The sequence below is a fragment of the Pseudochaenichthys georgianus genome, unplaced genomic scaffold (assembly GCF_902827115.2).
Source record: "Pseudochaenichthys georgianus unplaced genomic scaffold, fPseGeo1.2 scaffold_363_arrow_ctg1, whole genome shotgun sequence".
Taxonomy (NCBI): Eukaryota; Metazoa; Chordata; class Actinopteri; order Perciformes; family Channichthyidae; genus Pseudochaenichthys; species Pseudochaenichthys georgianus.
The window spans coordinates 139,395-154,389 of NW_027262962.1; the positions used below are offsets into that span (position 1 = coordinate 139,395).

At 44.0% G+C, this 14,995-nt stretch overlaps 1 protein-coding gene across 1 annotated transcript; it reads left to right on the forward strand.

The window, feature by feature from the left end:
• The first annotated feature begins 2,181 nt into the window (after positions 1–2,181).
• On the forward strand, positions 2,182–7,799 carry LOC117442234 (parkin coregulated gene protein-like). Its single transcript, XM_034078235.2, has 4 exons — positions 2,182–2,258; positions 3,499–3,570; positions 6,139–6,267; positions 7,666–7,799. The coding sequence occupies exons 1-4, from the start codon at positions 2,193–2,195 to the stop codon at positions 7,723–7,725; spliced, it is 327 nt and encodes a 108-aa protein (XP_033934126.1). The 5' UTR covers positions 2,182–2,192; the 3' UTR covers positions 7,726–7,799.
• The last annotated feature ends 7,196 nt before the right edge of the window (positions 7,800–14,995 follow it).

Consider the following 14,995-nt stretch of genomic DNA (forward strand, 5'->3'; position numbering starts at 1 on the left):
TCCTCTAAATCAGACTATCCTTAGTTACATTAGATGCAGTGGCGAATCGTGTCGATCACAACTGGACCTTCTGTAGACACACACACCCCCCGCCGCCGCCCCCCCCAACACAATTCTCATTTATTCATTTTATTTATATAATTACATCTATTTTTTGTTTTTATCTGAGTGTTCCAGGGTATTCTCTGAATACCTCGAAGGCCCTGACGGTTCGCCACTGATTACATGACATTACATTTTGGGTTTGGGATGAAGTGTCTCAGGGACACAACGACATGCTGACTGCAGTGGGGTTTGAACCTGTTTGACCCCCTGATCTGAACACCAACGCACAACCCACTGCACCACACGCCAAGGTTACTGCTCCTCCAGACAGCCTCCGCGATAATCGATCCTCGACGAGCGTTTAGAGAAATTTGATTTCCTTCGAGGCGGGACGCCCACATCCGTTTCCTTGTCGCTGCCGGAGGACCGAGGAGTCCGGGACGTGAACATTTGACAAATTACAAACGGCTCATTTCGGAGGACTCACGCGTGCCTGCTTGACGCCGGGACGACTGGCTGCCCTCCCCGACAGGCTCTCGGACGCGAAGGCCCGCCCACAACTGCGTGCACGTCGTGGACCTGCAAGTTTTGTGTAGAAATGTAATAGATTAGAACCTTCATTATCCTAAACTGTTGGGACATTTCCCTCTAACCCAGGGGTAGCCAACACGGTGCCCGCGGGCACTTAGTCGCCCGCAGGGGCAACGTGAGTCGCCCGCCGGGACAACGTGAGTCACCCGCCGGGCATGTTCTAAAAATAGCTCGCCAAGCAAATCCAAAATGTATAAAATACACAAAACAAAAAAGGAAATGTAATTAAAAGAATCTACCCTATGCATAAACAAAACCTAAATCATAGCGAACTCTATCTACTTACTACAACTCTATAACACCCCTCCCCCACCCCCACAATGAATATCGACCAATCACGTTCTTGCTTGATTTGCGGGAACCAGCGTTTGCAGTCGGGAAGAAAACCCAATTTGTCACCTCCCCCGCTGATTTTCCTTCCTGGCAGAATCTACACTACACATCAGCCCCATTGAACACAGCCTATCATGCGAGCCTATACAATACATGAGGGGCAGAGTTTTACTCTGTGTGTTGTAACTTATATATGTATTACGCATGGCGTAATTTTCACTGGGGACATGTCCCCCGCACTTTTCGAAATCACCTTTGTGTCCCCACTTTACAAATATGTTTATTATTATTTTTTAACGCAAGCCGTCATCGCCACGGAGGAGAGCACACAGCCTTTGTGAGCGAGCGAGACAGAGAGAGCGAGAGTGAGCGAGCTAGGGAGGGAGAGAGAGAGACAGAGAGACGGAGAGAAAGAGAACACCTTTATCTATTTAATATAGATAAAGAAATAATTCCAATGTGTACTATAGGACAGTAAAAAAAACAGTTTAAAAGGGGAGTGGTTAGTAAAATATGCATAAAGAAAAAGAAAGAATGCTAATAGGTAAGATAAGAATAAACAAGTTTAAATGATTTGTTATTGGTTGTGATCATATTCTAAAGATGTATGGATTATTGAAAATACAGCTCCCTTTCATCCGAGTGTTGAGAGCTGTATCCATCAATTCATGTTGTGCTCAAAGTGCACCAGATTGATGCATTTCACTTCAACATTTAAAAAAAAAATCTTCCATGCATGCCCATGAGGCGGTGAGGACCCCCCCTAGAGGAGGTGAGATCCACCCCCAAATAAAGCAGGTTAAATTAATTAAATTGCAAACATTTTGTTTGTTTTCTTTTAGTAAACACTGCAAACGGGTCCCACAGACCCAAACAGCACTCAAAGGTTAAAGGTCAGCATATAATAATGTTAAAATGTGCTAAATATATACACTGCAAAAAACAAAAAAAAGAGGAGTAAAAGTAGCCCTCGACTTGTTTTATTTTTTGAAAGTAGCCCTCACCCTAAAAAAGGTTGGTGACCCCTGCTTTACGGAATAATAACGGCACTTTTTTCAGCAGTGCCCTACAATTTATATGGTAACAAGGAAACACACGTGTCCGCAGCAACCAGACCAAAGTGTCTTTGAAGTTGCCTAGCAACCAGTACGAAAAGCAACAACGGGCGTCAGGTTTAGAGAGCCGCCCACAAGTATTCAAACATTGACAAGACAGGACAGGATATGTCGAGGAACAGGGAAGTAAAGACACAAGGCTTCGCCGTGAAGGCCACCATGAAAACCTCCGTGGTGAGTTTAGTTATTTCACGTTGTTAACGTTAGCTAGCTAATATCCGGTAAATGTTAGCTTTAGCAGTTGTAGTATTTAGCAGTTGGAATTTGTTATTATTGAAACAGTCGACTGACAGCTGCTTGTTTGGTGTGTTTACTGCATTTCACAGGTTGTTGTGGAAGTTTTCATGGATGTAATTTCATATTTCGGATAAAAAAAGTCCCTGCTCTCTAGCAGGGACTTTCGAGGGGGTAAAAAGGTTCGCATGAATTACTTCACACCTAATAGTCCGCTATAAAGTCCGACTATAAACTTTAAACACAAGTCATGTGCTCGGAAATGCTGTTCAACCATTGGTCAGACATTAAGGGGGGTACAAACGCAAATCCCGGCAATTTCTAGCGGAGCCTCCGCCATGGAGCATCGGCACTTTCGGCAGGTTATTCTCATGCTGCTGTTAGTCTGGAGATCAACAGACATATGCTTATATAATCAGAAAACGTCCGTTAAAAAACATTATTACATGGCTTTGTTGACTGTATACAGTTTGGCTGAAACTAACTGACAAGACAAGAGCGACAAGAAAACAGCGGAGAAGTAACGGGCAGAAACCCTCCTTTTTACGCAGCGGTCCAGACATAGGCGAGACATATTCAGTTGCCAGTTCCTTTGGCATCAGGGCAGGGATATCTAGACACTTCCCAAGGTTTGACATCATGAATTGTGCTACTTTTAAAGCAAGCAACGATTTTTTCAAATCTGTAATCATGAAGCTCCTCAAAAACGCTATCGAAGCAGTTCCTGCCGTTGCTACGTTAGTTCAAACAGTAACAACGGACTATTTTTCTTAGCGGATGCATGTACATTTAAATCAATACAACTATTTTTTAAATCAATAAAATAATTTTCTAAATCCACAAAAGCATTTCAATTAATATTGGGAGTCATGTCGTTACTTTGTTGAGAATGTGGCGTGTAATAAGCGGGATAATGTGCAGCAGCGCGGTCATTATGGGGAAAAGAACACCTTCATGCCGATCTAGATCCCTCCGCTTCGCGTCGGGCTCCTGATCAGCCTGTCGGTGTTCTTTTCCTGCTTATCCATGAGACGTTCTGCAGAGGAGGGGTGTTTCACCGACGACAGGTGTTCTTACTTTTATGTAGCTGACGGAGAATTTTTACTTTACACGACACTGTTCAACAGGTTTAGAGAGCCACAAGTATTAAAACATTGCTATTCATTTGCTTTTTTATAAGACAGGACCTGTGGACATGTCGAGGAACATGACACAAGGCTTCACGGTGAAGGCCACCATGAAAAACTCCGTGGTGAGTGAAGTTATTTCACGTTGTTAACGTTAGCTAGCTAATATCCGGTAAATGTGCTTAGCGTTGTAGTATTAGCAGTTGGACTTTGTTATTATTGAAACAGTCGACTGACAGCTGCTTGTTTGGTGTGTTTACTGCATTTCACAGGTTGTTGTGGAAGTTTTCATGGATGTAATTTGATATTTCGGATTAAACAAAAGTGCATATTTAGCGCGACCAGCATTATCAACCGCTAACTTGTCTCAGAAAAGAGTCCCCTATAAGTGTCAGAGGGACAGAGAGGCTGAGTTGTTCTTAGATTGCGGTAGCTATCTTGCACACTCACAGTCTGGACTCTCAGTCTGGCACCTGTAACTACAGTAGATTAAGTTATAAATGATGGAGGGAAGGGAAAGCCTTTTTTGGGCAGTTTTGAAATGTCCCGTTTCTATTCCTCTATCTTTCTCTATTGTAATTCAGCACAACTCATCTACTGTGTGCTCTTTGTGAATAGCTTAATCTCAACAGCCTAAATAGCCCAGATAGTTTGGCAGTGGAATAACGACTGGCCACAATGCATGCACATAATGTCTCCAGCCACCATGTGTGTAACTGTTTTTGGTCAGTCAAGCTTGGGTGGGTTTCAGTCAAGTATGGGGATTTGAGAACTCCAACAAAGATCCATTACACTTTATGGGCTAAAGTGACATTTTTAGAACTCATTGCTGAGCTATAACACACCATTTAGAAACTATTACACTCACAAAAAAATACAATCTTGAAATTATTCAACATTTATACAAAAGGAGAATATTTCACAGACTAACATTCTTGGGCGGTGATTTTACAAGCATGGAGTCTATTTGATTGCCGAGCCACCACAGCTTTACTGGCGCCTTTTGTCTCACTCCGGGACAAACACACACGCACACTTCTCTGACCATCATTCCCTTGCAAAGCTGTCCTCATCATGAACCTCCAGCGTAGTCAAACATGTCAGGTCTTCCGCTCCTCTCATTTACTGCAAAGCAAGATGGATCAGGAAAGTGTAATAGGTTTGTATAGCAGAGGACATCTGTCTTTATTGATTCACTCTATTGATTGGTAGGTAAAGCTAGCTTTTGTGCTGCCAAAAAAATATTAGATATCTGGACTAGTTGTATCCTGGTTACGTCTTCTGCACCTGCATATTTAAATGTATTATTATGATTAGTTACACATTTGTTGTCAGAAATGCACAAAAAGAGGATGATAGAGGAAACAGACTTTTGGCGTCTTTTTAACCTGGTGTTAAAGGTCCTATATTGTACACATTTAGATTTCCAAGTCTTTTTTTTATTATAAACAAGATCTAAGCACAATATAAATTCTGCAAAAGATTCAAAATGCTTAATCAACTGACAAAGTACTGACAAAGTACAAATAAACCCAATAATTTAGCTAGCAACGCAATTCAGACAGTGGGTGAATACAGGTAAACAGTATAAGAAAAAGAACATTTATTTAACAATAAAGCATGCAGACATGTTCCAGTAGAAACCCAAAATAAGAAGTATGAAGCTAGAAATAAGCGTAATATCATATGTGACCTGTAAGTAAAGCCCTTTAGCTACAGTTCATATTGTACTAGATATGTGCTCATATACTCGCCAGAAAGACAACTATGCTTCAGCGTGTGGTGGAAGAGAGTTGTGCTTTGCTCTGTTTTAGGAGTTTGCCGTCTGAGATACCTCGCTTTAACTTCTTACTTCGTACTTTTACACAGAGGCATTCTGGTGAGCAACGAAGCATATCACAGACAGTCATATTGCTTTAATTGACAGATTGAGGCATTCTTTTGCTCTCACTTGCCTCAACTCTCAGGCAATTGTCCCTAGCCTAGTTTTTCTTACAGACAACACCAGGCTTGTCATTATAATCGGTTTCTTTCAGCATGTAAATTAAGACTTGCTTGCCTACAGTACAAGACAGTTTTATTCTTTTGTTTATTTCCTGCATGCAAACTTGGCAACTTGTCATTGTGTTTGTTTATCAGGCATATGGTAGACCCTCAGTTCATTCAGGAATTCCAAGAATACCTTTTCTTTCCTTGATCATGTTTTGCTTCGGTTTATGTTGACAGATTGTGTTCATGGTGAAATGACAACACTGCATCAAAGTTTTGGTCAGCAATCATTTCATGAAAGAATTTGAGGAAGTTAAATATTTTCTGTCAGCAATCCCCCAGCTTTACCTATTGTATCCCTTTTACTTATAAAATGTAGACTTTTCAGTCGTATGTACTAACAATGCCTCTTGCAGTGCCTCTGGCTACAGGGCCCACACACACACACACACACACACACACACACACACACACACACACTCTGTTTTGCTCTCCTTAGAGGAGCATGGGAGCAGGCACATGTGTCTCCCTGAATTACTTTAAAGTAGAGGCAGTGGGAGTGATTCTATTCTAGTAGGAGAAAACAGTCAATTCTGATTTAATAAAACAACACTCTCACTTGCTGTGTATGCCTCATTCAGTTTGTGTCTCCGTTTTGCTCCTTTCTCTTCATTTTCCCCATTTTCTCCTTCGTGTCTGAGCAGGTGGTGGGTCCCCCGGCTGCAGGGGCTTTCCGAGAGCGCCCTCCCAAATCCCGCACCTTTCGCATGTTCTACGAGCGCGGGGATTTCCCGATGGCACTGCATCGTAACGCCAAAGGCAGCCAATGGAAGGTAGGAACGCTTCCCATTTACCAAGACTTGACTAATGCTTGTGGTTTTCACACGACATTAGCAAAACGTCTAAGGTGCAACATTCGCCATCAGGGAACGTTGTGTGTCGGAATGTGAATGGGCGAAGTTCCTCTTTTAAAGTGTTACGTTCACATCAAAGTATCAGAAGGTGTATGAAACGCATTACTTCAAAAACAGTAGGCCTATGTGCAGAAACATTGCATGCATGCGATAGTCCACCATCTCTTCCCTTCCCTCACACACAGCCGACTGCAAGCGCAGCAGCAGTCATCGTCTCTGGAATCAGCTCAGTCCGTCCAAAAGTAACACAGTAGCGAATGTTTCGTGGGATTTGGTTTTCATTAATGGAGGAATCATTTTCTTAAATTCAAGAAATGAACTGTATTCTTTCATTTTATTAGAGGAAGTGTGCAAAAAGCGGTGGAAGTCCCTCAGGGACAAATACAGGAAGGAGAGGATATTAGAGAAGGAAGGGGAAAGGAGCGGGGCAGGGTCTTCCGGGGGATCTAAGCCCTGGCGTCCCCCGGCAAGCCCTGCCTCCATCCACATCCATAGAAGAGGAAGACAGCCTGGATGACAGCATTGAAAGCCAACCAGGTGCCAGTCAGCCTGCCAGTCAGCCGGCCAGTCAGCCTGCTAGTCAGCCAGTCAGCCGGCCAGTCAGCCTGCTAGTCAGCCAGTCAGCCAACCAGTCAGCCGGCCAGTCAGCCAGCACAGGCGAGAGTCGCATTCCGGTGGAAAAAGAGAAGGGGAAGGGAGATGTCCCCCTTTGAGGAAAATCTGCTTTTGACCGTAGGTCCAATGCTGGATATGCCACCACCCCCACCACCAGTGGTGGAGGAGGACGAAGACCTGCTCTTCTTCCGGAGTCTCTTGCCCACCATGAGGCTGATCAGCAGGAGAAATAGGCTGAGGCTCAGATTGAAAATACACGAGGCGGTCCTGGAGGCAGCAGAGCTGGAAAATCAATTAATTACATACTGATACTGCGTGTGTGTAAACTGCCCCGCCCCCTCGCACACAGACGGGGAGATCTGGATTGGAAAGATCGAAAATACTAGTTGGCGAAACTAAAACTGCAATATAATGTTTGTAGCAATAACACATGACATATTTTTTACATGTCTGCAGTACCGATAAAAAGACCGATAACGTCGGAGCTTAACGGTACCACGGTCTTTAATAATTCATTCCCGGGGCTCGGTACCCATCCCTGCAACTGATGCTGTTTTGTACGTTTGACCTGGGGTCAGAATATCGGCATTCAAGATATTTCTTTAAGAAATTACACCTTTGATCAAAATATTATGCTCATTGGTCCCTCGATAAGGTTTTATGTCACTTTTATGCCCGATTGTCTTTTCTTTCTTTCACTAGAAACCACAAAGAAGAGGAGTTGGACTCGTGCGGAGGTCAAAGCTGTTGAAGACACACTAATGACCTTCATCACATCTGGGAAAGTACCAGGAAGGTTGGACTGCATTGCAGCTTCTCCAAGATTCACTTTGATGACGTGAACAAAGCAGATGTAATGAAGCTGGACAGTGACCGTGCATTTTGTCAGGAGATCAATAGTTATTCAAAAGTACAGAAATGTATATGCTACCAGGACAACAGTTTTGGATGATGGAAAGATCAAACGCCTCACACTGTCACGGTCTGTCTCTGGTTTCCTGTTGTTTCACGCTCCGGGGAGATCGAGCAGATAACATCATTTAGCTCAGAAGCAGGAGCTGAAATTACCATGTTCTTCAAACCTTTTGACACACAGGAAGCCAGGAGCCTTCAGGGGCTTTCTGATAAGAGGGTGGACGAACTCATAGCCCTCTGGCAACGCCTGCCGGAGCCGGACAGGCGACGAGTCGTCTACCCTCCCAGACACCCGGAGAGGCAGCCGAAGGGGCGGTTCAAGACAGCGAAGGGGAAGACCACCTCCTGTGCTGGGAAGGAGAGTCTCCAACGGTAAGACTCGCTTCAAATATTCCTGTTTCTTATATTTGCTGCGTATTAACCCTCTCTGTCCTCTCCGTGACTCAGCTGTCTTCTCGAACTCGGGCCCTGCAACATGGCCCAGCGCCAGCCGCCTGGTAGAGGCCATTTGCAGCCAGCTCTGCCGTCTCCACCCCGCGGCCAGGCGGTTCGGAGGGATCATGAGGACTCGGTGGTCCCTCATCCTCACGGACTACGTGGCCATTAGAGAGGCAGTGCTGGCCAGCCCGAGGTTGATGGCTCAGACCGACATCCAGCTCTTTGAGCTCAACCAGAGGACCCTGTCCCAGTGGTGAGTCTGACCAGCAGCTTTGTTGGTGGTTTTGTAATCCGTACTGGGGTTTATCTTTCCGTAAAAAACATCTGCCTGGGTTTGTCTTACAGGTTCTCTCGGTGCCAGAAAGACAGGGGGGTGTCTGTGCTGCTGCAGGGAACTGGCGTCGTCCCTGCAGCAGCTGTGGCTGTCCAGCCTCTCCCGCCAGCGAAAGGGCTGTTCTTCGTACAGGTGGGACAAGGACAGCCCTTCAAGTACAACATCCCGGAGGTGCCGGGACCTTCAGGGGTGGGTCTGCTTCCTCCAGATGAGGAGCAAAGCCCGCCGGCAGACATGTCAGTACACCTGCTGCAAGAGTGGCCAGGCCAAGAGGATCGACACTGGCCACACTCTCATTGCAGGCTGGCCCGGTGCCACGAGGGGGCATTGACCCCTCAGTTGTATTCTTTGCCCCCTCACTTTGAGCATCATTCTTCCATCAAAAAGTACAATAAATGTCACAATTATTAAATTAAATAACTTTAAATAACTATTTTCCCCAATACACGTAACTTTGTTTAGATCAGATGTGTGGGCAGGCAGTCAAGCAAGGTGTAAAAAAGCCTCAACCCTAAGTGAGCTTGTAGTCTTAATTAAGTGACCAAACGTCCCCGTTTTCCGGGCAAAGTCCATGTTTTCGATTGTGCGTTAAAAAACAGAGCAAGATGAAATAAAATGTTACATGTCAGTAAAAACAGAGTAACAGTGTTGCGCCTGTTTGTAGCGTTATATCTTCTTCTTCTACCTCTACTTCTAATTCAATGTACCTGCCCGCAAAATATTGGACAAAAGAAACTCGGCTAGTAGTGTCAACTAAATCCATAGTATTACAACAAGTGCTTTAAACGAGGCAAAATGTATGTTCTCAATCTCCAAGTGTGGGATTGAATATTAAATTAGATTAGCTTTATTGTCCCCAGGGGGAAATTCATTTTCACAGCTCTGTGAAAACAATATGAAATCAACAAAAAATAAGACGGACAACTACAGATAGCACCACACAGGATGGCTACTTGTTATTATTTAGGGCTGCAATGACTGTATGGATCAGGATTTTGCCAAAGCGAGCCCTTTTAGTATATTAATAGTATTATATCAGGGGTCGGCAACCCTAGGCACGCGGCGCTGGTGTTAACAAATTATTTTAGACAGATGTATCGGGGCGTGTATCTTGAGGACCCATTGTTGACTCACCGGAAACATCTCGCCGTTAGCATTTTTTCGCTCGTGGCTAATTCATAGGCTCAGCGCTAACTTTGTGGTTAAAAAAAAAGATCAGAGCTCCGTCACCTCCATCACTGTGTGCCCAGAAGAGCTGGATAGAGACCTGGCTATGGCACTCCGCCCTCACTATACTGAGGGGGGTGCCTCAAAAGATAAGCTCTCCTCTCTCCAGCAGGCTTTCTTCCTCTGGAAGCTGGATGTCCTGCAAATAAAAGGTAACTAACAAACACAAATGTGCACCTGCTTATTGGCAAGGGAATGACATCGGGTACTAATTGTAAATGTTAATTCTCAGACACCAAGGACCTGAAGCTGAAGGCGGCCGTCATTGCCATTGACGGCGAGGCCATCTGGCTTCCCGGGCGGAGGCCCAACAGATCAACATCTCTCCCTTCCTACCTGGGGAGAGAATAAAGACTGCACTGAGGAAGAGGCGCCGCTCCGACAAACGGGAGCCAATGTGGACACTCGGTTCAGGAGGTTCTTGAACCCAGACCAGGACTAGCGGGTTCTGGGTTGAGTCACTTTGTATATATTTGAATTTATTCGCTGTGTCTTTTATTCTTGTGTTTTTAGTGTTTATTATTTGTTATATTATTGTGTGGTGTTTAAAGAGTTCAACTTTATTTGTTACTGTTCCTTTATTTATGTTCAATAAATGCTCTTTTTCCTCACAAAGATATTTGTCTGTGATTTCAACTCATTCCATCTGTCACTTTAGAAGGAATTGCTAAATCACCACTCCAGGTGGACTTTTCAGAGGACAGCCCGTGTGTGTCAGGTGGGAAGCTGCTCAGTTGAAAGAGGGCAGTCTACAGTTCACACATACCAAGCCGTTTGTGATATGAATACATGTAACAACATTCTGATGTTAGGGTTAGGTGGATGAAAGAATCCGGTACCCAGACATAATCTGGATACACGTAATGCACTGGCCATCCACGTACTGATTTGGAGTTTAAGTTTGGGGGTTGATAAACCGTTATAGTTGCTTTGGCATACAACCTGCCTTATTTGTACACATCGTCAGTAGTGCTCCTCGAATCATCAAACGTTTCGACCCGTCACTCGACGTTCTCCTCGAGGTGGGCCCTGCACGGGTGATCAAACCATGCAGTGTGTATTTTTCCAATTGAATATAGTCACATGGTCACATAGTCATGACATCTGGCAGGAGGATAATTCCCACGTCTGAGTTTTATCTCCCCTAAGCCAGACGTCCCTCCCATCCGGAAAGGTGATATGCGTTGTTATGTGATACCATATATTTTAAGTTTAAATGTGGCTTGTTGCTCTTCATCCCTGCTGCTGTCAGTGCTCTGTGAGGCCTGAGGAAGGGATGAGCTTGAGAGAGAGGAAGCCTGCTCTTTATAGAGATGTAGGCGTGGTCTAATTGACTGTTGATACTTCCGTGTTTTATGTTAAGTAGAGTATGTACATTTCTGTTTCTTCTGTAATTACAGGAATTAATATGTTCTCTTAAATCCCCCCGTAGGCTTCACGGTAAGGAGAGATGAATATATTTCAGTGAGCGGTGCTTTGGAATCCCTTTGTAATATTAATGTAGCCTGTAATGTTATCTTCCCAGCTATGTCTGTGCTCAGTGCAGCGTCAGAGAGGACTGAGCGGGAGAGAGAGGCAGAGGGCTCTTTTATAGAGCTTGTGGGAGTGTCCTATTCGGAGCACTCATTCATCGTGTATCACGGTACATTATTTAAGTGTCCTGTTTGGTGCACCCTGCATCTCGTGTCACGGTATTAATATTATCCATCCTCCCTTCATGTGTTTCACGATAAGGAGTGGTACGGTCTGGTTCCAGTGAGCCTTGCTGTGAAACTCCATGAAACGCAGCTGTGCGTGTTTCCCCTCTGTAATTCAGGCATTAGTATTATCTGACTCTTTTCTCTCAACACGTTGGTGTTTTCAACGGTAAGTATTTTACAATGTAAACAGGTGAGTATTTTTTGATTCCTGTATTTGATCTTTTTAAGCCCAATAAAATATGTATTCCAAATTGGTTGTGTTGTCAGTATCACGTGTACTCCATTTTAGTTTCACAGCGTGAAGGCGGCCATTTTAGAGGCCGGACATAAGAATCAAATTGTTCTTTTGTGGTGACAGGTTAAGTTTAGAATTACTGTCAGATAGTGACATATGGGGTCCCATGAGAAGGGACTGGCGCCCTCGTCCGATCCACAACACGCACCCCATCGTTGTTGTAGTCCACAGGGAACCCGAAATATTCCCACATACCTGATTTAAAAGAAGCAGGTGGGTCGTCTAGCTCCTGTGTGTTGTGTGAACTCGCCATAGCTACTAACTTTTCTTCTTCATGTATTGTGTTTCTTCTTGTTCTTCGTTTGTTATTTACGGGCGGCTGGCTTTTAGGCGTAATACCGCCCCCTGGATTATATATAGTGTAATACTGCCCTGAGTGACAGACTTTTTTCCCACTTGTAAACAAAGGCGTATTCGCCGTGTGACTGCATGTGCCGAACCGTGACGGTACGGGACGAATACGGATACCGTTACACCCCTACCCAGTACCTATTATATGGCCACCGTCCGGGCGTGTATGCCAACATGACCAACACTGAGGTCAGAGAGGCGGATAAAAGGGGGGACTGCTGAGGGCTACCTCATAATAATACATTTATTTTGGGGGACGCCTTTCATAACACCCAAGGACACCTTACAGGGCATAGGGGCAATATAGGGAACAATTAAAACAGCACTGAACGCTTTCAGTATTCAGGATTCTTCATCATTGTAACATGTAGCTGTGTGTTTGTGCTTTCAGCATTCAGGAGGATATCAGAGACGAGTAAGCAGGAGAGATGCCTTCGCTGCCATGCATCAGGACTGAGTGAGCCGAAAAGGGCTTCTGCACTCTTGTATATATAGGTGTGGGAGGAGCTTATTTGTCTTTGAGTTTCGTGAAGCTACCGTATGTCCCCGTAAGCAGGTAAGTTGCCATGTATTTTCTTAATCCTACGTTGGACCTTTGTAACCCCAATAAAATGTTCATTCCAAATTGTTATGTTGTCCTTATTTATTTACAATTCACGTGTTCTCTTAATTAATTTCAAGTGGGCCGCCATTTTAGTTTTAAGGCACGAGGAGGAGTAAGCACGTGGGCGTCCATTTTAGGTTACGAGCTGGAAAGGCTTTGACGGTTAGGATTCTAATCATAATGAGGGGGAGAGAGTATCAGGCAGTGAATTATCAGGGGCCACCAGAGAGAGCGAACCTGCCACAGAAATGAGAACATGGGGCACTCGCTGAGTCAGGGAGGAAAGGGTTTGAATCCTGCTGCCAAGACGGCTACAGGACTGAATGCACTGGCCATCCTTGCTCTCCACCGAGGCAGATCCAACTCCCACCTTAGACCCCAAGAAAAATGAAATGACGTTGAGTGATAGCTATCATAGTAGTGTTTTTACTATCACTCACATATAACAATTATAATACACATCTTCAGTAGTAATCCCAGGAGTCTGATTGTTTCGGCTTATTATAACTAAACAATCTCCCCCAGGATAGCCCTGCAAGGTGATCAAATCCAAGCAGTGTGTATTATAGGAACATGTAGCTGTGCGTGTGAGTTTCAGCATTCAGGAGGATCTGCAGCTATACGCGTGAGCACGAGAGATGCATTGGCTGCGCTGCATCAGGACAGAGTGAGCCGGAAAGGGCTTCCGCACGCTGTTTATATAGAGGTGTGGGAGGGGCTTATTCCCATGTAACTTTCGTGAAGCCTCCGTATGTCACGGTGAGCCGGTGAGTATCCATAGTTTTTTCTTAATCCTGTTTTTGACCTTCGTGACCCCAATAAAATGTTCATTCCAAATTGTTATGTTGTCTCTGTATTTATTTACAATTCCCGTGTTCTCTAAAGTGGGCCTCCATTTAATTATTTCAGGCGTGAAGAGGAGTACTGTTCTAAACAGTTTAAAAGTGTCAGACATAGGCCGCGGCCGCCTTGTTGCAATTGCACTGGTTTCAGTTGGCTTCAATTTGTTTTATATCGTCAGCCATAATGACTAACATTATGAAACCAAATAAATGCACGTGATTGTTGCATAACAATATGATAACGCTCCGTTTTTAATAAGTCACGTTTTTTGGGAGGAGCGGAGGACCATCTAATTAATGTGTCTACATGAATATAATTAAATGGAGTGAACGGCATAATTTAGGCATTGTATTTCCTGGATTAGGCTACCTTCGTTTTAAAATATACTATCCACATTTCACATCTGAAATGGCCAACAATTATCACTTTAAACGTCACAGGTTAGGCTACTTGATTATTATTATTATTATTATGTAATTATTAACATCCAACGCTTTTTGAGCCAAATACGCAACTGCGTGTGTTCATAATTGCATGATGTTAGCAGCTCGAATACATCGTCCAGCTGTATCCCTTTTTTTTTTACATCTTAATATAGAAGTGAAGTGACACTCAGTTGAGTTTTTATGTCCCACTGCTAAATTCGTGTGCGGTCCATATCTCATTAACATATCTAATGTTAGTAACTATTAAAGAAAAAATAGGGACAATTCTGTTTTAATGTAGTTTGCCCATTGTAACTGCTGTGCAGACATTCTGATAACATAGGGCCTCTAACTAATTACCTTAAATAAACTCACTAATGAAACCAGTTCAATTCACATTATTCTTATCATTCTTTACGAGCGCAGTAACGGTAAGGTATCTAATTACTTATTTATTTAGTATTCCATAACTTAATAACAGAGATGGTCAAACTGAAGTGGCAGAAATCCTACAATGAAGCGGGACAGTGAAGTGTTCTCCGTGAGAGGGTGATCAAGAAAAGAGAGCGAGCGCTCCTCTTCCAGTTGAGACACTGTAGGTGAAGGATGCTTCAGGAAAAGACCAAACACTGGATGTCTTTCAGTCGCCAACATGTGTTTTCGAGACACTGATATCAACGGGGAAACCCTGCAGGACTCAAATGCCTCGTCTCTGTTCCCTTAAACTCATTTTTCACAAATTACGAATACTGTATCTATTGTAAGGGAATGTTTTTGCGACCAGAGCTATGGAGACATATGAAACGGTGCTCCTCTAAGCCAAAAGACAATGAACATCATGGCAGAAAAAGGGTGCTTGGCCTAGTGATGAAGTCAGCATGTTCAAGCACTGTTGAGAAT